The sequence below is a fragment of the Bos taurus genome, chromosome 21, assembly GCF_002263795.3.
Source record: "Bos taurus isolate L1 Dominette 01449 registration number 42190680 breed Hereford chromosome 21, ARS-UCD2.0, whole genome shotgun sequence".
NCBI lineage: Eukaryota > Metazoa > Chordata > Mammalia > Artiodactyla > Bovidae > Bos > Bos taurus.
Window position 1 is genome coordinate 45,028,463 of NC_037348.1, and position 21,302 is coordinate 45,049,764.

Consider the following 21,302-nt stretch of genomic DNA (forward strand, 5'->3'; position numbering starts at 1 on the left):
TGATGCATTTTACCACATTAACAGAATAAAAAACATGAATCATCTCAACAGATGTACTTTTTCATGATAAAAACACTCAACAAACTAGGAATAGAACTTCTCTAAGCTGGCAAAAGGTATCTATGTAAAAAGCCACATTTAACATCACACTTGATAGTGAAGGAGTGCGTGCTTTTCCCCTAAGATCAGGGACAGAAAACAGATGTCTGCTCTTATTTAACACTGTACTGGAGGTTCCAGCCAGGGCAGTCAGGCAAGCAAAATTTTAAAAAGGCATCCAGATTGGAAAGGAGGAAGTAAAAAAGAAAAAAGAAAAGAAAACTATTAAATGAGTGTGGCTGCCAAAGTGGTTGAAGACTATGGGGGGATACAGGAGGTTTGGGTGTTTTGCTTTCTGATTGGTGTCCAGTCCCAGTGAACAAGGTCATTATTTGATCTAGAAGAATTATTGAAATTAGCTTTAATGGAAAACGAGAGATCTGTCTAAAGTCATAACATTGCTATAAGTGACAGAGCAGGCACGCTAGGCAAGATAAGAAAGAAAGAAAAGAGCTACTGCCGGGGTCAAAGTGCAGGAGAAGTCAAGGGTCTAGATGCAGCAGTGAATCAAAGAACAACTGCAGTGGGAACAGGGAAAAAGGGAGTTGTGAGGACAGAGGGCTACGCTTGGAGTCCATAAGGTCAGGGTTTAGGAACTCGGGGGTGAGATGAGGTCCTGGGTGTGGTCACTGATGCCATAGGAAGAAATGAACGAAGGTTAGGAAATATCTCTCTTCTGCTAAAATCATGAGTTAATCTTGTCATCCAAATAGAGACTCCAAGATCTGTATCACCCATCCACTAAAAAGATTTTTTCCAGGACCACGAATGAAGAAATCTCTTGAGGCTGGGAGGGAGGAAAATTAGCAGCAACCAGCACTGAAGGAGGCAGGTTAAACAGATTAAGAGTCAATGATCAACCCAAAAGTAACTGGGAATTCTTTAGCTTAAGAACTTCTCTGAATTCTCCATAAGACTTCAGAAGCCTCCAAACTCAAATTTAAGAAACATTAACCAATTTAATAACCCTATTTCTTAAGAAGTTCACATTTCAGGATCAAAATCAATATCTCATGTAGTAACATAGTTTAGCATCATTTAAAAAATTAATCTACTTAAGTTCTACTGAAATACTGTATCATTAAAAAAGTCATATTAAACTGCCTTGAAAAATCAGAACATTTTATAAAATGTATTTATAAGGCCTTAAGCCTTTTCTAACAACTCCCTTCTCCTTCCAATGACTCTTTAAAAATAAACCTTGATCACTGCTTTGATCAATTCAATACTCACATCTTGATTATATTCCAGGAAGACATGGAAATTTAAATCTTTCCTCAAAATGGGATGTGCAGCCACACGACACAGAAACACTTCATGCATTGCAACCGTCTTCTTGAATATTGCCAAATACTCACTAGAAATAATACACAAAATTAAAGGTAAAAACTCTGCAGAAAAACACCCGCAACAGTTTTTTAACCAAATACTAGGAATTATTCTAAATGCAAAACTAGAGGCACGAAGATATAATCCATGTAAACAAAGGTTTTAGTTGAACTGTTAACAAAATATATAAAACCCAGCTCTGAAAAGACTTCATGCTAGTTAATAGTATTTATTATATATAAATGTTATTATTTTTAAGTTTTATGAACCTTTCTTCCTATGCAAGTTGATGTTAAAGGTAACTATAGGGCTTTTTGTTTTTAGCTTCAGAGAAAGTACATTACAAATTATAGCATACAATTTTAATGATTCAATTTCTAGATAATTACTGCTTTTATACACCTTCATACAAATAACTAAAACAAACCTCAGTAAACATATTTTCAACTTTAATAACTATTTTCATCTAAAGACCCAAACACACAAGAAAGAAACACACCATGGAGAGACTAGTGTTTTCCATTACATTGAAGAACTGTGTTTAAAACATTTTAATATCATCAGTGAATCACAGTGATCTTATAGTAATACATGTCAGTTTGGGGGGGGGGGGGAACACTCAAGGAAAAGGCCCAATATTCTTGCTTCAACTACGTGCAAGGAGGTTAAGTTTTACATACCAGCAAACCAGCAGGACCAATGTTGGGAGAAGTTTGATCTCTGTGAGGGTAGTCATTCAGTGAAGACAAAAAAGAAGGATGCAGAGGATGGAGGTAGCAGTAGAATAAACCAAAGGTTCTCTGTTATCCAACCCCTAACCAGACCACAAAAGAATCATGATCAGGGCCACTGGAAAACCACAGATTCTCTCAATATTAATGTGCGCTGCTCATTTCCAGCTGTCAGGCTTATCAACTATAGAAGTCATACCTGTCCACTATCAGGCTACTGCTTGCACTCAGTATTGACAGAATTCTTAAAATATCTGTCACCTTACACTTTAACAAAGAAGACCTACTTTGTTAATTTCTCTTGTCAAGAGTTTAGCATTTTGAAGAAGAGTCTAGTAGCAGCATGAATATATGCTTAAAAACTGAAATTCAGTGGAAGAGAAGAAAAGGAAATGCACAAACAGGAGAAATGACCAGAAAAAGTGATGGAGGTGATGGTAATGCAAGGAAAGCTATTTCCTTGTTTAACTCTCAAAATACAGAAAAACAATATGCAGCAATCCAAAATTATTTCAAATGTTCAAGAGAAGGGGAAAAACTGTATTTTCAGCAAATATGCTAAAAACGAAATAGAATTTTTTCAAGAATTTAATATATGTCTAGTATATACGAAACTAATCATCATTTAATAAAAAACACTAAAAAACTATTCTCTCATTGCTTTGCTCCTATTCTTTTCCCTTCAGGCAGAAGCCATAGTCAGACAAAAGAGTGGGAAAATTATACACACACACACACACACACCGTTTTTGAAAAAGAAAGAAGAAAATATCCAGAGTTGCTTAGTGCACACTTATATGAGAAACAGAAATCTTGGTAGTATGCACTTGTCCAAACAAGAGAACCAGGTGGGTAATGACTAAGGCCTTGTAAAAAATGATCTACATGTGTGTTTTAAAAAGTCATTATTTCCCTTTCTACTATCATTTATGGACTTGTGGATCTTCTGTTTTCAATCTTCAGAGTTTATTTAAAACAGTAATTTAAAGAATTTTACAATGCAGACAATTATTCTATAATTTTCCTGTAGGCTCTGATCATGATAGTTAACACTGGTTGTATGGCTTAAACCTGCATCTTCCAGAAAGGGTCACTGTGGTGAAATGATTGAAAGGATGGGATATCAGAGAGCAGAGAAACAAAAACAAAAACCAACCAAACAAAAAAAGGGCATAAAAACACGCACAAATAACAACAAAAGTCACATACGCTTCCAATTCCTGTTTCATCTTCGTGAATTCCTCCTTTGTCATAGACCCTTCTCCTTCTCCAAGTTTCTGTAGTTTCTCCCTTGAGGCATCAAAATCAGGTCTTGGTGGTGCTGGAGGGATCTGTCACAGAATAAAACCACTAGTTTTGTTTTGACTGTGCCATGCAGGATCTTAGTTCCCGAAAAGGGATAGATCCCACGCCTCCTGCAGTGAAAGCATGGAGTCTTAACCACTGGACCACCAGGGAAGTCCCCTAAACCACTAGTTTTTAAAGACTTTTATTTCCTTCAGTAGTTGCACTATTGCCACTATAGAAGACTGTTGTCTCGTCGGTTCTGCCTTGAGCTGGCCCGCTGTTCTAACAGCATCTCCCACTCAAACTTACTTTGTTTCCCTCTCAAAAAAAAAAAAAAAAGACTGCTGTCTGAGAGAGCTAACGACATGATGAATGAATGAGGAATATCCTAATTAAGGTTAGAGAAGTTGATTAAGTCTAGAAATTAAGTTTCTTGAGGTCCTGAACACCAAGGAAGAAACAGAGTGCAGCACTATATTCTGGTATTAGATCGTAGGACCCAAACTTTAGGAAAAGGAGTACGTCAAGGCTGTATATTGTCACCCTGCTTATTTAACTTATATGCAGAGTACATCATGAGAAACGCTGGGCTGGAGGAAGCACAAGCTGGAATCAAGATTGCCAGGAGAAATATCAATAACCTCAGATATGCAGATGACACCACCCTTAAGGCAGAAACTGAAGAAGAACTAAAGAGGCTCTTGATGAAAGTGAAAAGAGGACAGTGAAAAACCTGGCTTAAAGCTCAATTCAGAAAACTAAGATCATGGCATCCAGTCCCATCACTTCATGACAAATAGATGGGGAAACAGTGGAAACAGCGGCTGACTTTATTTTTGTGGGCGCCAAAAATCACTGTAGATGGTGACTGCAGGCATGAAATTAAAAGACGCTTACACCTTGGAAGGAAAGTTATGACCAACCTAGACAGCATATTCGGAGAAGGTGATGGCACCCTACTCCAGTACTGTTGCCTGGAAAATCCCATGGACGGAGGAGCCTGGTGGGCTGCAGTCCATGGGGTTGATAAGAGTCGGAAACGACTGAGCGACTTCACTTTCACTTTTCACTTTCATGCATTGGAGAAGGAAATGGCAACCCACTCCAGTGTTCTTGCCTGGAGAATCCCAGGGATGGGGAGCCTGTCGGGCTGCCGTCTATGGGGTCGTACAGAGTCGGACACGACTGAAGCGACTTAGCAGCAGCAGCAGCAGCAGACAGCACATTAAGCAGCAGAGACATTGCTTTGTCAACAAAGGTCCATCTAGTCAAGGCTATGGTTTTTCCAGGAGTCATGTATGGATGTGAGAGTTGCACTATAAAGAAAGCTGAGCGCCGAAGAATTGATGCTTTTCAACTGTGGTGTTGGAGAAGACTCTTGAGAGTCCCTTGGACTGCAAGGAGATCCAACCAGTCCATCCTAAAGGAGATCAGTCCTGAATATTCACTGGAAGGACTGATGTTGAAGCTGAAACTCCAATACTTTGGCCACCTGATGCGAAGAACTGACTCATTTGAAAAGACCCTGATGCTGGGAAAGATTGAAGATGGGAGGAGAAGGGAACAACAGAGGATGAGATGGTTGGTTGGCATCACTGACTCAATGGACATGAGTTTGGGTAAACTCTGGGAGTTGGTGATGGACAGGGAGGCCTGGCATGCTGCGGTTCATGGGGTCGCAAAGAGTCGGGCCAGACTGAGCGACTGAACTGAACTGAACCCAAACTTCAGTCTGTAGACTCCTACGTGACAACCTAGAGCTCTCAAATGTATATGCACAATAAGCTCTAAGTACACACTAACTAAATGTATTGCAAATATGCATGCTATTTTTTCCAAAGTATGTAAATGGTATGACTGGAGTGTACCAGAGGCAGAAAGCACTGACTTAACTACAAGAGAATACGGCACAGACTAATGACTAACCTCCCCCTATTCTCTCACAGTGAGGGGGAAAGTAAGCACTTACTTTAAATAAAAACACAAGGTCTAAAAGAGACGTATCACTCAAGGGAATGATAAAAGAAAAAAATCTATCTTAGAGGAAGAGCCTGCAAGTAAGAACTGTGAAGGGGAAATGATGGAAAGCAAAGATAGCAAATAAACAGAAAGAAAGGTAAGTAGGGGGAAGTTTAAACAGCAATGACCAGAAGAAAAGGATTATACCAAGGAAAGCAACAGAGAAGGAAGCACCAAGTACAGACTGGCACATATTCATTGCTGCCCATGCACGACATCTACTATGTGCCAGGCGTGATGCTGAACGACCAGCAGATAAAGATAAATAAGACATGGTCTTGATCTTTGAGGAGTGTTTAGTCTATGAGAGAAAAAAGTAGTAAGAAAATAACACCATACAAGAAGATGAGGGGGAAAAGGGTGGAAACAGGAGAGCTTCCAGACTAGTAAACACACTGACATGCTGGTGGTACATCCTGGAAAGGGCATGAGAGTTCTGTGCCAATCCCTCACCCCAATATCTCATGCTGTGCATCTTTTCTACTGGGCTGTCCCTCAGTTGTAGTCTTGATAAAAACTGGCAATTAACAACAACAAAAGCACCGCCACTCGTGCATCAAACTGGAGTTGTAGAAAGAAAAACAAAAGCAAATGACTGAGAGTAAGGGCCACAAGGATAAAGATGGAATCAGGTCAGGACAATTTCAAGGAAATCAAAAGAAACAGTTACAGAAATCTGAGTGTGGTCCACAGCTGAGCCATAACACCGGGTGCATATTTACATTAGACAACCTCTCAGGAGCCCTCCAACTCTAAACTCTGTCTACCTAAGCCCTCCAACTCTGTCTACCTAAGGGTTCAAGACCAATACGGTCTCTAACACCTCCTTAGTTATTACCCCCCAGGACAAGCCCATTTCAATTCTAATAAACAGTAAGAATTTAAGTTTAAATGAGGGAGCATTACATATCGATATCGCCACACTCCCAAACAAGACAACTTGGGATAAAAGGTGGCAGTCAATTATGTTTTATAGCTGGAAATTTTTTAAAAAATTACATCAGTTCACTAGAAGTGTTGAATAAAATCTCCACACATAATAAAGTATCTAAAAAGTTCCTAGAAAATAGGATTAAAATGGAACCTCAATACTTACAATGTAACCTGCATAGTCTTCATTTTCAATGAAGGAATCGTGAAGCCAGATAAATTCCTCATGTTGTCGAACAACAGAAAACTCATTCTGTTTAAAATTTGGCAATGAACTCTGCAAAGACAGAGATTTTCTCAAATAAAAATTAAGATTAGACTATAAAAGTTTCTATGAACATTTATACCTTATTTTCTAAACTTAGTCTTTAATGAAAGATAATAAGCAGCAGTGAATTATAAACTAAAATACAATTTCTAATTATGTTGAAAACCAAAATTCTAGTCAGTGTACTATTACATATATAACAGCACAATAATTAAAATAACACAAGTAAAAAAACCCCATTTACCTTTGTGTGAACAGTGAATTTTACTTTGTCTCTCTCACTCAGAGCATCAGAAATGTCCACCTGCAGAGCAGCATCACTCTGAAGATCTACATTTATTGCTTTAAGCTAGAAAAAAATAATACCTCAGTGAAAATTCTATAGGTTTTTATGCAAATTCATTCTTCTCCTAGACAATAAGACAGTGCAAAAACAAAACTAAAATAGTGAATCTTAGATCTAACAAGTACACAAGTTCATTTAATCTATCTTCTGGGGGAGGTGCTTTGGGTATGTTATCTTAATCAATTTTCATTCTACATCATTCAACTATCCTTTGTATGAGTCAACATGCTAACTATGATTTACTATAGTTTCACCCAAAAAGTAAACTAGTAAACTATTTCCCAAAAAGATGCTCCTTTACAAGTTCAAATGTCCTAAAATTAAGAAATGTATCTACCTTTAAGAATAAGAAAAATAATAAAAAGAATAATGGCCAATCATTTAAATTTTATTGCTTATTTTAATTTAGGAATATATAATAAAATAACAGTTCAATGTACTACATATGCAAAGTGCTAAGAAAAATGCTAATAATAATTAACTCCCGTGATATGTATTAAATTTTACTCTACAGTTTTAGTACATTAGAAAAATTGGGTATATTCCCTATTTAGTGCTTCTATTTACTCATCTACGAGAAGACGTCACTTATAATTCTAATCACAATTTTTCTCATTCTTAAGTATCACTCATTTTTCTTCCCTTTTAAACAGATTAACATTCTAACATCTTAAGGTAATTTGTAGATTTACAAAAGCAAATACACTAAAAGATAAAATCAAGTCTAAGCCAGATGTAAAGATACAAAATATTAAAAATCTAACTAGCCTGCTTCAAATACTCTAGCTGCAAAAGCAGGATTGCCTTTGGAAACTTACCTAATCATTAGTGTTTCAAATTTCAATTACGGTGCAAATGGAAAAAATGCTAGAAGCAAAATTGTTCACTCTATGATCTCAATTATATTTTTAAAAAATGCACACATAAAATTATTATGTATAGGAAATACAACAAAATGTGAGTTGCAGTGATTTTCCTCTATGTTCTTTTATTCTCCCAACTTTCCACAATATGCATGAATTTTATAAAACTGGAAAAAAGCCTTTAAGAAATCTTGTGACTTATTCAAAGATGAATTTTGTGAAGTTTCTCATTAAATAGAGTTGTTTATTAGTAATGAAAGTAAAATACTATTTCACTTTTGCACTACTGGTTCTATATTGAGTAGACATATTTTTAAAAAATAAATACCATTACAATCTAACAACAGTCACAGAAGAAATGAATCATTATTTAAAATGCATGAGGGGTACTCTTTCTGCCCCCTTCTGATGCCTATGTCAGAAGCTTTCTCTATCTCCTTTATACTTTAATAAAACTTTATTACACAAAAGCAAAAAAAAAAAAGCATGATACTATCTATGATGGCCTTTAACAAAAACTTTATTGGTAACTTTAATAAGTTTATACTGAATTAAATTTCAATCAGCAATCATATTTTTAAGTTAACACTATAAACTTACATAAAAATGTTTTAAAAAATCACTATTGTACTCTGCTACATGTAGCCATTGTCTGATAAAAGAAATTTAAAGGCTGTCCTGAATTACAAAGAAGTTTTCTTTTTTATTTTCCAATAACTTCATTGCTTCTGCAATATTGGAAACATTAGAGAGTATGCTGTTCTTTGGTTTTCTTGCTTTTATTTAGTCTTATCAGGTCTTCAAACTGTTTCCTACCTCTTCTCTAACCCCTTACCCTAATTCTAATTTAAGAAATCTGTTTCCTTATTTCTTTTTACTCATATTGAGGCCACTCTTAAGATGTTTATTGTGGTTGGCTGAATTACAGCTCCCCCAAAGACATCCAGGTCCAAATCCCTGTGGATGTAACCTTATATGGTTTTAAAAAAAAAAAAAAGTGGAGTTTATCCTGGATTATCCAGGAGAGCCCTGAATACAATTACATGTATCTTTATAAGAGGGAGATCTGACACAGACAAAAGAAGAGAAAGCAACTTAACTAAGGAGGCAGAGATTAGAGTGGTAAAGCCACAAGCCAAGGAGTGCAGGCAGCCACGAGAAAGCTGGAAAGACAAGTAACTAATTCTTCGCTAGAGCGTCAGGGAGCATGGCCCTGCCAACACCTTGATTTCAGCTCAGTGATACTGATTTCAGACTTCTGGCCCGCAGAATCATGAGAGAATAAAATTCTGTTGTATTAACCCATTAAGTTTGTGGTAACTTGTTACAGCAGTCCCAGGAAACTAATAGATTTATCTTACGGATTTTGGACTAACAATCTTGGCAGTTCTTCATTTATGTTTTCACTGCCTGGTCTAGCATTTCTCAGACACTACTGGTAAGATTCAACTTGGATGCTTATTAAAAAACACAGAATCCCATGTCCTACCACAGACATATCAAAACAATTTTCAGAATAAGCCTTAAAAACCATATGAGGGAACATTAGTCTAGATTCTTCCGGACTGTCTTTACATTCTGTCAAAACTTTATCTCAGTTGCTAATGATGATATAAAACATTCTGCCAGACTGCATGTCTCTAAGTACAATTTAACTTTCAGGTTTATTTTTTTAACCATTTCATTATTAATCTGGAAATACATCTTTCAGGAGTTCTACATATGAACAGCTGTTATTTATTCTTCCAATTAAAGATTATTTCAAATTATTAACATACTTCTCTGTCTTCCATTTCAGTATCCTTTTATACCACATCCACTATTTCCTTTTTGCTTTGTTTAGTCTGACAGTAAAACACCTGGCTTTTTAAAATTGCAACTAATCAATAAAAGTATTCCTATATACAAAAAGTATAGCTATATTATACATTCCTATACTCCTATATCTCACTTTTGGTCTTGTACTCTATATTTTTTTAGGCACAGTTTACATATAATTAAATGCAGATTTTAAGGATATAATTTGAAAAGTTTTAACAAATACATAGATTATACCCTTGTAATCATCACCATAATCAAGATATGGAACATTTCCATCAGTCCCAGAAGTTTCCTCCTTTGCTTTTATTCCTCTACTTCCTTCTAACCTTTCTATAAATTCTCTTCTTGTATGCTTTACTAAAGCATCCCACATAATAGCCTTAATAGCTATTAATTCAACCTGCCATTTGCTTCTTTCATTCTTAGTTCTAGAACTGATCTTAGGAAAATGTACACAAATTACAAATGTGGTCACAGCAAAACGCTGATGGTAAGATTCTGATTCTTCCTCTTTATATCTCATAGGAACGTTAGCTACATATCAGCAGAAGCATTCCTTTTGATAGTGCATGTTCCTATGGTCAGTTCCCATATACACTTCAGACTTCAATTTTTTTCCATTTCCTGGGCCTATGGAGAAGGATTATTTTGTCTGACCACAAGATTTGTTTCACACACATAAGGGTTTGCCAGCCAATAAAATGATCTCCCACATCAACACAAAACTTTCGCTGAAAGATAATCTGGATGGATAAACAACAAGGTCCCACTGTATAGCACAGGGAACTGTATTCAATATCCTAGGTTAAGCCACAATGGGAAAGAATTAAAAAAAAAAAAAAAGAAGAATGTCTGTATGTGTATGGGCTTCCCTGATAGCTCAGTTGGTAAAGAATCCACCTGCAATGCAAGAGACCCCAGTTCAATTCCTGGGTCTGGAAGATCCGCTGGAGAAGGGATAGCTATCCACTCCAGTATTCTTGTGCTTCCCTTGTGGCTCAGCTGGTAAAGAATCCACCTGCAATGCAGGAAACCTGGGTTTGATCCCTGGGTTGGGAAGATCCCCTGGAGAAGGGGAAAGGCTACCTACTCTAGTATTCTGGTCTGGAGAATTCCATGGACTGTACAGTCCATGGGGTCCCAAAGAGTGGGACACACTGAGCTATTTTCACTACTATCTATGTATAACTGAGTCACTGTGCTGTATTGCAGGGGTTGACACAACACTGTAAATCAACTATACTTCAATTTAAAAAATTAAGTTAAAAAAGAAAGATAATCTGATATCATATTTCATCAATTCCAGATACATATTTTCCACATTTTAATGCATCTGAAATAAGGATGCCCTGTAATTGATGACAAATTAATATAGTTGGCTGTATTTTTTCCTTAGTGGTACATGTAAGAAAATATATCTTCCAATCAACTGCACCTTAGATTTAATAAAATATCGTACTGTAAATTTGGTGGGTTTTTTTTTTTTTTTTTTTCTCTTTCTTTTCTTGGCCCTGTTGTGCGGTTTGCAGGATTTTAGTTCCTCAACCAGGGATGGAACCCTGCCCCCTGCAGTGGAACCACAGAGTCCTAACCCTGGACTGCAGGGAACTTCTGTAAATTTAGTGCTAATTAGATACAATGTGCACTGATTTTCCTGGAGAAGGAAATGGCAACCCACTCCAATATCCTTGCCTGGAAAATCCCATGGACGGAGGAGCCTGGCAGACTATATTCCATGGGGTCACAAAGAGCTGGACACAACTGAGTGACCTCACACACACACACACACACCCCCCCAGATTTTGCAAGCAGAGTACCTTCTTGATTTAGAGAAAAATAAGTAATTTTAGGTAGCTTTTATTAAGGGGAGGAGTGAAGCAAACAACTGTGATTTATTAACATTTAATTAACTTTGTGCAACTAGTCAGGTCAGTTTGAGGATATTCTAATTAGACTACATTCATCAGTTTAATCCTTATCTGGGTCAATAAACTTTGTACTTTATTTTGTCAAAGACTTACTAGGTTAAACATTTGTGTCATGGTCAAGAGAAAGCCCAGGCAGAGGAAATGGATTAAGCAACATAAATACACTATCCTTAGAAATATAAAGACACTGCCCTACTGCTGACTAATTCATGTAAAATTAGTAAGGAGGACATTCACTACTAGTTTAGTACACTGATGTGTTTACACATTAAAGTACCTACTTTATGACATTCCTAAAAAACTGTTTATCTTTTGTCAGAAAAGTAAATACATGTACAGAGATAGACTGATGGAAGGAGGAGGAAGAAGGAAGCAAAGTAACTGATTATTGCCACAGCTTCCCAACCATTCTCTTGTTTCTGTCCTCTTGCCTCTTCAATCTATATTCCATATAGGGCCACTGGAACGATACCAGTAAACTAGAACACATTCCTCTGCTCAAAACCTAAGGGGTTCTCACTTGGAGAAAAGCCTAGTCCTTACAGCTGGCCCCCAGGCCCTATTCTTCTGGCTCAATGCAGCCCTGAAAGAAAGGCGCAAACCGTAATCGTGCTAAGAAACTATTTCTAGGGAATTATAGTACAATCAGTGACCCCATGAGACAGACAGAAATTGTTAAGTTCACTAGTTCTGGCCAAGTTTTAAATCTATTTTACTCCTAGTTCAGTTAGGATTTAAAAAAAGAAAAAAAAATTTTTTTTAATTGAAGTACAGTTGATTTACAACCAGTTATAATTTTGGAGATGGTGAGGGACAAGGAGGCCTGATGTGCTTCAGTCCATGGGGTTACAAAGAGTTGGACACAATTTAGCAACTGAACCACAACAAATAATTTTGGAAGTCCTGTAATGAATTATTTCCATTATTATACCCAGTATACTCAGCAGTCAAATCAATGGTTGATTATACATACATATACTTTCTGGAAACTAGATTTCCTTTCATCTACCATACCAAAAATAAGTCACTTGATGTCACTCCAATGCCTTTCTCACAGGTCTCGTCAACTCTCACTGCTCTTTGCCATACCTGACTTGCAAATTCCCACCTGGAGGAGCAATTCAATCGACATTTTTTGCTTTCTGAGCTGAGTGTGGCTAGAGGAAAGTCACAACTGTTTGTTGCACTTGTCCACTACAAAGTACTGGTCTCCAAACTGCATAAGATCCTTAAAATCATTCAACAGTCCTAGGCCGATCTGCTCAGCTCCCCTTCTGACTCCCTGAGCAACTACTCCAAACCTTTCCTGTCTCAAGCCTCAACCACATTTCCACGCCTATGCTCAATAAGTGACACTGCCTCCCACATCTCCAAGAAATAAACACTAGCAGCTGTTACCCCTTCAGACCCATCAATACACCTTTCTACAAATAGATTTGGATGGACTCAATGCCTCTGCTTTCTCAGAAGACATGGTGTCCTACAGAGAACTGAGCTTTCTGGCCACCTGAGCATGTAACCTTCCTGTCTGCTCTAGCACTGCTCTTCTAGTCAAATTAGCCCTGGTCTCACAAAACCTCCACACGGTGAGGACCTTATTTCCAAATCCAATACTTTGCAGTGTTTTTGACCTCTCTTCAGTATTTGCCTTAATGATCATTCTGATCCTTTCCATTAAAACTCTCAGCTTCTGGAACACTTCTCATTTTCTTCCCGACCATCTCAGCCCCATCAGTTAGTCCATTTTCTCCCCTTGGCATGTGAATCTTATTTCCTCTGGGTATCTAGCCTTTGTAATTTCAGCCATTCTTGACTAATAACTCCTGAATTTATACCTTCAACTCACATCTCTTATTCTAAGTTCTCAATTATAATTTCAACTTACCAACTAGATATATCCACCTGGATGTATTTGTTGTTTAGTGTTTACATATTTATTTCTTAATACTTATTAAACAACCGAGTGCCTTCAGTGTGCCAACTACTGTCAAAGGTGCTAAGATGAAAAGACACAATCTTTGTCCTTTCAGATCTTAGTTTGTAGTTTTGGCGGAAAGGGATTAGGCACTTCAAATCCAGCATATGTGAAAACCAAACCTATTATCTACCTTCTAACTCTACTCTTCTCTCCTATATTCCTCATCTCCTTCTCCTCTGCCCAGCCCATGTATTTCTTAAGCCACTATGCCCTGTCCATTCTATCTCCTAGACATCTCTGCTATGTCCTCTCCTTCATCCCTTCTCCCACTGCACGGCCTTAGTTCTACCTTTAACATTTCTCATCTGGACTGCCACAAGGGCCTGCTAACTGCTTTCTCTGCTTTCTGCAAGAAGGCAGCAATCCATCTTCCACACTGTAGTCATCTACAATGCTATTTTCATCTGGGTATATGTCCTTCCCAGCTAAGAACCCTCAGAACTTCCCACTGGCTGGATTCTTTATCATTATGCACTTTATCTGTACTACTGGTATTTACTCCTGCTTCCAATGTGAGAGACCTGGGTTCAATCCCTGGGTTGGGAAGATTCCCTGGAGAAGGAAATGGCAACCCACTCCAGTACTCTTGCCTTGAAAATCCCATGGATGGTGGAGCTTGGTGCAGGCTACTATCCATGGGGTCACAAAGAGTCGGGCACAACTGAGCGACTTCACTTCACTTCTCTCCAATAAGAACAAGCGCTGCAGGTGGAACCAAATGGCTTATCTACACATGTTATCTTCTCTGCTGACAAGCCCTCCCCTTCCCTGACAGCCTACACAATTTCTGATCAACATTTAAGGTTTAGCTCCTTTAGGAGACAGCACCACGGTTAACGAGATTCTCTGGTGGCTCAGCAGTAAAGACTCCACCTGCAATGCAAGAGATGCAGGTTTGATCCCTGGGTCAGAAAGATCCCCTGGAGAAGGAACTGGCAAACCACACCAGTATTCCTGCCTGGAGAAACCCATGCACAGAGGAGTCTGGTGGGCTACAGTCCATGGGGTCACAAAACAGTCGGACATGACAGCCCAGGACCCATAGCTAGATTTCCTCTGAGTTTGAATCTATTTCATACTGGCTGTGGGAATCTGGGCAAGTTACTTACTCTTTCTAAATCTCACTTTTCCTTTCCAAGTAGGAATAACAGAAGCAGTTACTTCACAGGGATTTGAGAAGTGAGTTAATATATGGAAAGTCCCTGGCATGCAGCAAATGCTTCAGCAGTGTGTAGCAATCGTTACGTATTCACCCTCCTTGGTACTCCCTCAGCACTTCACCATAAATCTCATGCTACACTGCCATGGTCCCAGGGCAGGAGCTTTCTCTTCTTCCTCTGCCAACATTCATCTTATCCTTTGCTAACAAAATCTATGAGACATTTTTATCTGAAATAACTACCAATAAATGTGGAATGTATTCAAGCTAAATGCTGAGGAGGTACAAAAGAAAATGTACACATCTGGGCCAAGTCTTAAAAGCCAAATTTCATGTTGAAAAAAAGAGGTAAAGGGAAAAAACCACTCCACAACACTGACAAGCATGCATAAAATAGACATTAGAGAGGGCAGAGATGCTTGAGCAATGACAAATAGACTAGAATATGCCTACACGTGTGTTTTGGGGAGGGGATGTCTGCTGGGGCATCTTGAGAAGGAAGTCGGCCAGAAAGGATGATGAACGGTATTGAATGCTAGAATAAGGAGTTTAGACCTTACTGCAAAAAGAACTGGGTCCAAGTAAGTCCTTGTGACTACTGGTGCCATATGATTCAATCATTTCAGTTAGGTAAACTAGCAGTCATGTGAAGTCTGGACTGGAAAACAGAAAGACCAGAGATAGAGACCAATAACAGATACTGCTACAAGCCCTGCAAGAGATGGCAGGGACCTTAACTGGGGTCATGTAAACAAAAGATGGGCTAAACAATATTTCTGAGGTGAAATTATCTGGCCTTGATGATTGTTCTGGTATGGGGATGAAGGATATGATTCAGAGGCTTCTTGCCTGCAGGAATGGAAATGACATTAATGAAGATAAGAAATGCAGAGGGAGGAGCAAGGCGAGAAGTCCAGGAGAGGTGCAGTTCCTCCACCTGAAGTAATTCTGAAAACAATAAACATATTATTTAGAGTTCAAATCAAATGCTAACAGAACTATGCCATCATGCTGGCACCTACCGCTCTATTTAACAAGGACATCAGAGCAAAATGCGTCCAGTTCAAAGGGCTCATTTGTTTACTAAATAATATGTTACTGTCCTGCCTTTGGGAAAGAAAAAAATACCCTATTATGTAGAGGTGTAACCGAAGAGATTAAACGTGACCAATATTTTCAATATTGTGTATTCTTAAAGTCTGCTTTTTATGTTTTCTCCCGAAACAGTATTTTCTTAAAGCTTTAAGATTCTCTTCTGTTCCAAATACGAAAATTCAAGGCTGCTTATAAACATATTTAAAAATACTGTCTTTAATTTTGCTTACTTGCTGCTTTGAATGAAGTGCTTACACTATTATTTTTGAATCTGTGATGTTCCCCTCTGTAATTTGTATCAAATAGGTATTTCACACTTTCTCTTTATCAAGACTTTCTTAAAAGGCTGAATAAGACAATCTGAACTAAAAGTGCAATGCCTAAAAGTTCTACTAATCTATTTCTATCAAGACAAACACAATATAAAGAAATTAACAGGCCTGCAATTTCTGTTCCTGAAATGAGGAAAGAGCAGGATAACTTTGTGCAGCCATAATCAAACTTCATGTGCAGTGGAATCTTCTTGCTTGTTAACAAAGTAGTTTTCTTCCCTCCCCATCTCAAGAGACTGATTTACTAGACAGTGGGCCCACAACCTTTTGACTTTAGCTCTTCAAACACCCCAGGTGATTCTGATGCAAGTGTTTCAAGGAGACTTTGAGAAGTATGTGCACTGGCTTTGATGTCAGCTACATGGTTTAAAGTCCACCTCTCCCACTCACTGACTATATGACTTCAGACTATTACTTAGTTTCCCTGAGGTTCAGATTTCTCATGTGTAAAGGGGGGATACCAAAAGCTTCACAAGAATGATGAGAAGATATAAGGAAACTGTGCTTACACAGTGCTAACACACCGTCCGGCTGTGGCTATTACTATGATTCACCTAGTCTCACAGGACAAAAATAAGGAAGAACTGGACATGTAGACATATTCATCATGACCTTCTAAATGCTTTCAAATTCCTGGTGATGTTTGTTGTTGTTGTTGTTGTTTTTTCCATTTTCATATTAAAATTTTCATCTGCAAGGTTCTGTAAGAACCTCCTGGTCACCCATGCCTTTCATCTCACCCTGCCTTTAATCTGCAATACATGAAAAGTTTCTGGACACATTACTTAAGAGGTTCCAGTTTGATAAGCAAATCTCATCAAAGGCATAAGGCTTGGAACACAAATATTCACCAGAAAATACTCTATTTTTCACATCAACATAAATACTCAAAAAATTAATACTTTTACTGAACATTAGGTTTTACAAGAGAGCAAATCCTGTTTGCTTTTCCTGTTTTGTGTAAACAGATAAATGTATTAATTCCTCATCTATAAAAGTATACTGCACCCTTTGCATCTTTCTATGTTAAAGCTTTATAAAGGTCATCAGTTAATACTACCTTATCTTTACTTAAAAAAAAAACAGGAATAAAATCTTATAAAAATACTTTATCATCTGCCAAAAACCGACTAACAAATGTGTCTCTCACATTATCAAAGATAAATAAGTAAAAGCAAAAAAGAAAAGTAAAGCTCACGCTGTTAAATGTGAAGGAACCATGAAACGCTGCTGAGTTGCAATCATCATGTATCAGTATCTTTCAAGTGCTCACTTGTACAAGGCACTATAGAGATTACCACCCTTCAGCCAAGGTAAATGGGGGCAGGGTGGAAGGGAGGAATCACAGCTCTGAAGGCCCTTTCTGAAGGGAACTGCAGTTTGCCTCAAATCACCACCAAGGGATCTCCGCAAAAGATGTGTCTTTTGGACATTAGGAAAAGTAAAGGTACAGTGGGCTACCAGCACTTTGCAAAATCTCGTAGGATACTGGAGAAGAGATAAGATCCGGCGACTGTAAAATCCCTTGCAAAAGGATAATTTACAACAGGCCAGTACTACAATGTTTTAGAGAGAGAGAAGGGTAGGCGGAGACGGGTTCGAGAGGTCCCCAAGGGGAAATTCAGGGTGCGGGCAGGAAGGTCTGACAATGGGTTTCATAGCCCCCAACGTGGGGCGGGGGGCGGGGACTGTCTAACTCCGACTTCCCCCTCCACTTCCCCACCTGCACCCGGAGCGGGCGGGGAAGGAGTCCACCGGAGGGTCGGAGCCCGGGCGGGGGGCCGAGGGCAGCCGCGGGTCCCCGGGAAATCAGAACCGCACGGCCCCAAGGGAGGAAGGGCTGCAGGAGGGCGGGGCGCGGTGCGGCGAGGAAACCGAAAGGAGGGCGGCGGGGAGCGGGTGCCGCGCGGAAGGGAACCCCCTCCGGTAACCCACCCCAGGGCCAAGGCGAGGAAGGGGGTCCTGCGAGCCAGAAGGAGGCAGAACTTACTCCGCGGTCCTCCTCCGAGAGGAAGTCGGGGCCGTCGTCCAGGCCTTCCTGCGGGGTCGGAAGGGCCCAGCGCGCCGGGGGAGAGGATGGAGTAGGGGAGACACAAAGGGAGACGTTAGTGCCCGGCCGGCGCGGCCCCCGCGCCCGCCCCGCGCCCGCCGCCCCCACCGCGCGCCCTGGGCTCGGCGCCGCGAACACCCACCATCATGGCTGCTCCGAGGCGAGGGCCAGCGCAGGCGCGCACCGCACCGCGGGCCGGAGGGAGCCGGCGGCGGCGGCGGCGGCGGCTGCAGGCGGGCGGGGCCTCGAAGCAACTCCGCCCCGCCCCGCCCCTCCCGCCCAGACGCTGGGGGCCAGGGTCTGAGAGCGCGGAAGAAGGACTCAGTGCCCTCCGCCCAAGGTCGTCGCATCCTGGGCCGAGATCGCCCAGGCCCAGGCGCACGTGTCTGGAGACCGCTCGCGGCTGGCCGGTTCAGACCCAGGAAGGGCCGAAGGCCACCCGGGGAGCTGTCCAGTTCCCTTTACTTGAGAGCTGTAGCGAAAACCAAGCAAGTGCCCTCCGGGAGCCACAAGAAAACTTCTAGTTTTTGTATGGTGCCACACGATAATTAATCACAATTAATATTTTGCCCGTAGATGTTGTGGGAACCAAGGCCCTTTATACAGTCATCGGTCAGGGGCTGTAATAAAGCTTTACTGCTGGCAAGGTAATTACCGCAGGGTGTGGTGCGCTAATAGTTGAGCACTATATAAATGAGCTGTACACATTACTAGAGTATTCCTTTTCTTTATATCAAGAATTGTCCCCAGGCCCACTCTACCTGTCCAGTTCTATAGCACCACACAAGTGTCCACAGGCACTTGAAACAAGACAAAACCATTCCTTAGCCCCTGCCCCACTTCTGTTACACAGAAGTGCACACACATGTACAAACAAGCAATCCTACGTTTCCACTCAGTTTATGGCATCAGCATGTTCAGATGTTCAGGCCAGAAACCTCAAAAGTCCCATTCAAGTCCTTCCTTCCTCTCCCTCAGTCCTCACATCATTTAGTAACCAAATCCCATTACATGTATAGTTGATTATCTGCCATTACCTCTTAAACTGGTCTCATTCCTCCTTCCAACCCCCTTCCACAATAATTACCCTCAGCATCTGTCTGGCCTCTTTTTAAAAACCATTTTTAAAAACTGAAGTAGAGCCCCTAGTGTATAGCACGGGCTTCCCTGGTAGCTCAGCCGGTAAAGAATCTGCCTGCCAATGCAGGAGACATGGGTTCGTTCCCTGGGTTGGGAAGATCCCCTGGAGGAGGAAATGGCAACCTACTCCAGTATTCTTGCCTGGGAAATCCCATAGACAGAGGAACCTGGCGGGCTACAGTTCAGTTCAGTCACTCAGTTGTGTCCAACTCTTTGCAACCTCATGGACTGCAGCATGCCAGGCCTCCTTGTCCATCACCAACTCCCAGAGTTCACTCAAACTCATGTCCATAGAGTCGGTGATGCCATCCAATCATCTCATCCTCTGTTGTCCCCTTCTCCTCCTGCCTTCAGTCTTTCCTAGCATCAGGGTCTTTTCAAATGAGTTAGCTCTTCGCATCAGGTGGCCAAAGGATTGGGGCTCAGCTTCAGCATCAGTCGTTCCAATGAATATTCATGACTGATTTCCTTTAGGATGGACTAGTTGGATCTCCTTGCAGTCCAAGGGACTCTCAAGAGTCTTCTCCAACACCACAGCTCAAAAGCATCAATTTTTGGCACTCAGCTTTCTTTATAGTCCACCTCTCACATCCATACATGACTACTGGCTAGAGTTCATGGGGTCACAAAGAGTAGTACACAACTGAGTGACTGAGCATGAGTGCACAATAGGTCCTTGTTGTTTATCTATTTTATATAGATAACAGTGTGCATACGTTAATACACGCACACACACATATATATAGCAGTGTGTATATGTTAATCCCAAACTCCATATTTATCTCTCCCCACCCTTGTCCGGCCCTTTGCCAAAACTTCTCTTGCCATTCTATATATTTCTCATAACTTCTATATATTCTATATATAAAATATTCTATATATTTCTCATAACTTCTTTGCCATTCTATATATACTGCTGCCAGTTTTCCTCCTAAGACACAGATATTGGTGATTATGTTACTACCCTGTTCAGTAATCTTCCCAAGTCTCCATTATGTGAAAGTTCAGCTCTTCAGCCTGTGAGTCCCTATTTTGCCAGGCCCTCCCATCCTATCTTATTAAATTTAAGCTCTCAAAACAGTATTGGGTTTTATTTTGCTTCAGTTTTTTTTTTTGGTCAGGTTCCGCAGCTTGCAGGATCTTAGTTACCCAACCAGGGATTGAACCTGTACCTTCTCCAGTGAAAGCACACAGTCCTAACCGCTGGACTGCCAGGGAATTTCTACAAAACAATAATGTTAAACTTCCAGACATTTTCATGAGAAATTGTAGGTTTCATTTTATACGTAAGAATTGAGGCATAGAAAGAGTTACGTTATTGCCCCAACAAGGGTTATTCTCCAACACGGGAGCGGGGGGGTGGGGGTGGGGGGTGGGGGGGGGGTGGGGGGGTGACTTTATTTTTTGTTTGTTTTTTGTTTCCAGTGCAATGTAATAACTACTAGGGTGATGTTTTTCATTGGGAGTCATGAGGCATCATGTGGTGTCAGTGTAGTGTGATGAAATGTCAGGAGGAATGTCCCAGTAACTTGTTGCTGATAAAATGTGTCAATATTTCCCAATAATTTGTTTTGGGTTTTAAGATAATGCCTATAAGGTTACATTTCCTAGGTGGAGACAGAAGCAAGGAGCTACAATTAATGAGCTCAGGATTTGTACACAACTGGTAGGAGGGTCAGGTGTGTTCTTGTGGACAAAGATCAAGAAGTGCCACATAAGATGATTTCAAATGCTTCTGCATCAACCAAGGGTTTTAAATTTCAATATTTAAGCCAAGTCCAGGAACACTATAGAGAAACACTGAAATTCTCAAATGCCAAAACTTTAAGATCACTAGTTCTGGGAAAAAAAAAAAGGGCAGGATTTAAGTTATGAGGAACTGGGGCTTTCCTTGTGGTCCAGTGGCTAGGAATCTGAGCTCCCAGTG

At 40.1% G+C, this 21,302-nt stretch overlaps 1 protein-coding gene across 3 annotated transcripts in view; it reads right to left on the reverse strand.

Annotated features, from left to right (window-relative positions):
- SNX6 (sorting nexin 6) overlaps window positions 1-18,409 on the reverse strand; it is a 49,011-nt gene extending 30,602 nt beyond the window's left edge. For all 3 annotated transcript variants that reach the window (XM_024981849.2, XM_024981850.2, NM_001046331.2), the window contains 6 exon segments: window positions 18,378-18,409; window positions 18,176-18,223; window positions 6,908-7,012; window positions 6,562-6,672; window positions 3,369-3,490; window positions 1,333-1,456 (listed from right to left, as the gene is read on the reverse strand). In XM_024981849.2, the coding sequence (XP_024837617.1) occupies window positions 1,333-1,456; window positions 3,369-3,490; window positions 6,562-6,672; window positions 6,908-7,012; window positions 18,176-18,223; window positions 18,378-18,383 (516 nt within the window). In that variant the 5' untranslated portion in view covers window positions 18,384-18,409.
- Between the last annotated feature and the right edge of the window lie 2,893 nt (window positions 18,410-21,302).